The 1,291-nt window shown below is 44.2% G+C and overlaps 1 protein-coding gene across 1 annotated transcript; it reads left to right on the top strand.

The window, feature by feature from the left end:
• The first annotated feature begins 200 nt into the window (after positions 1-200).
• On the top strand, positions 201-779 carry LOC6525868 (protein Diedel). The gene has a single exon (XM_002101652.4). It carries the CDS (start codon positions 249-251, stop codon positions 612-614), a length of 366 nt encoding a protein of 121 aa, XP_002101688.1. The 5' UTR covers positions 201-248; the 3' UTR covers positions 615-779.
• Positions 780-1,291: the final 512 nt, after the last annotated feature.

Consider the following 1,291-nt stretch of genomic DNA (forward strand, 5'->3'; position numbering starts at 1 on the left):
AACTCTTTAAGCATAATATTCAAAAACCAATTCGATTAAAGTCCTTTAAGTTATTGAGCGTAGTGAGAAGAGGAGTAATCATGTATGCTTATTAGCCATAATGTCACATTCCTTGCAGCAAACACAGCATGTTCTGTGTTGTGCAAGTAAAGGGTATGCTCACTATATAAAGGCCTCCTTTGCCACTAGTTTCCATAAGTTTCCATAAGTTTCAATAATTTTCCATAAGTTTCAATAAGTAGAATACCATGCGGCCAGTTTGGGTTCCAGTGCTACTCCTCCTCGTTGTCTGCGTGTCCTGGTTCGGCGCAGCAGACGCCGTTTGCTGCAGGACCAAGGCGAAACTGATCTTCACCATGGGCTACGGATCCTGCGGAATGGTGAATGCCAAGTCCACCAAGAACGGATGCGAGGTGACCATTTGCCCAGATGGAAGGGCACTCGTGGGCACATTCTGTGGCGTGGGCTCTTGCAATTTGTTTGGCTGCCATTGTCGCGGAGGCTGTCTGTCTGGCAACTTTGGCGAGTCCTTTGTGGAAAGGAACAGGAAGTATGAGATCAACTTGATCAGCACCCAAATGCACTTGGCTAATTTGACAGATGCAGTGGTTTAATTGAACGATATACAGTATTCCCTGTTTAATTTGCCTTATATATACCGCAAATATATATATTATATAATCAATCATGCCAATTATATATCATCACAACTTTTGCCCAAATATTCGCAATTTAAAGCGTTGTTAACTTTGAGCTTAATAAAGAAGTTGAAAACTGCACAAATGTTATTAATGCTATTTGCTATGAGAGTAAGTAAGTCGAAAAGTAAGTAAGTCTAAGTAAGGAAAAAATATTAATTTCAATAACTCGATTTAAGGCATCTAACATGGACGCGCTTGAGTTTCGCCATTCAAGTTGAAGTTATCACTTTGCCATTTAGATTGCATTATTCCCTCGCTAGGCAAACTGGGCAACTGGACAACTGGACAACTGTGTGACCTTTTGACCCCGGAGAACCAATCACCCGTCCATCCACTCGCTTTCGGGTATAATCCGTACATCTGGAGCTGTACCTCCTGTATCTCGTTATGACGCCCCGTCGCGGAAAGCGACGTCTCAAAGTTGTGGCCCACTGAATGGGTTCAAAAAGAGCCATAAAACACCCGCTAAGTGGAACTTTCCGCGGGGGCGTGGCGGGGGCGGCCAAAGTTGGCTTTATGCCGGTGGCATAATCAAGGATCAGTGGAGGAGGCAAGGACCAGGACGAGGACCAGGACTACGTGTCCACAAA

Source organism: Drosophila yakuba, chromosome X (genome assembly GCF_016746365.2).
Source record: "Drosophila yakuba strain Tai18E2 chromosome X, Prin_Dyak_Tai18E2_2.1, whole genome shotgun sequence".
Taxonomy (NCBI): domain Eukaryota; kingdom Metazoa; phylum Arthropoda; class Insecta; order Diptera; family Drosophilidae; genus Drosophila; species Drosophila yakuba.

What these genes read in the sequence shown, in the direction of transcription:
- LOC6525868 (XM_002101652.4), top strand. Translation starts at nt 249, where the DNA reads ATGCGGCCAGTTTGGGTTCCAGTGCTACTCCTCCTCGTTGTCTGCGTG.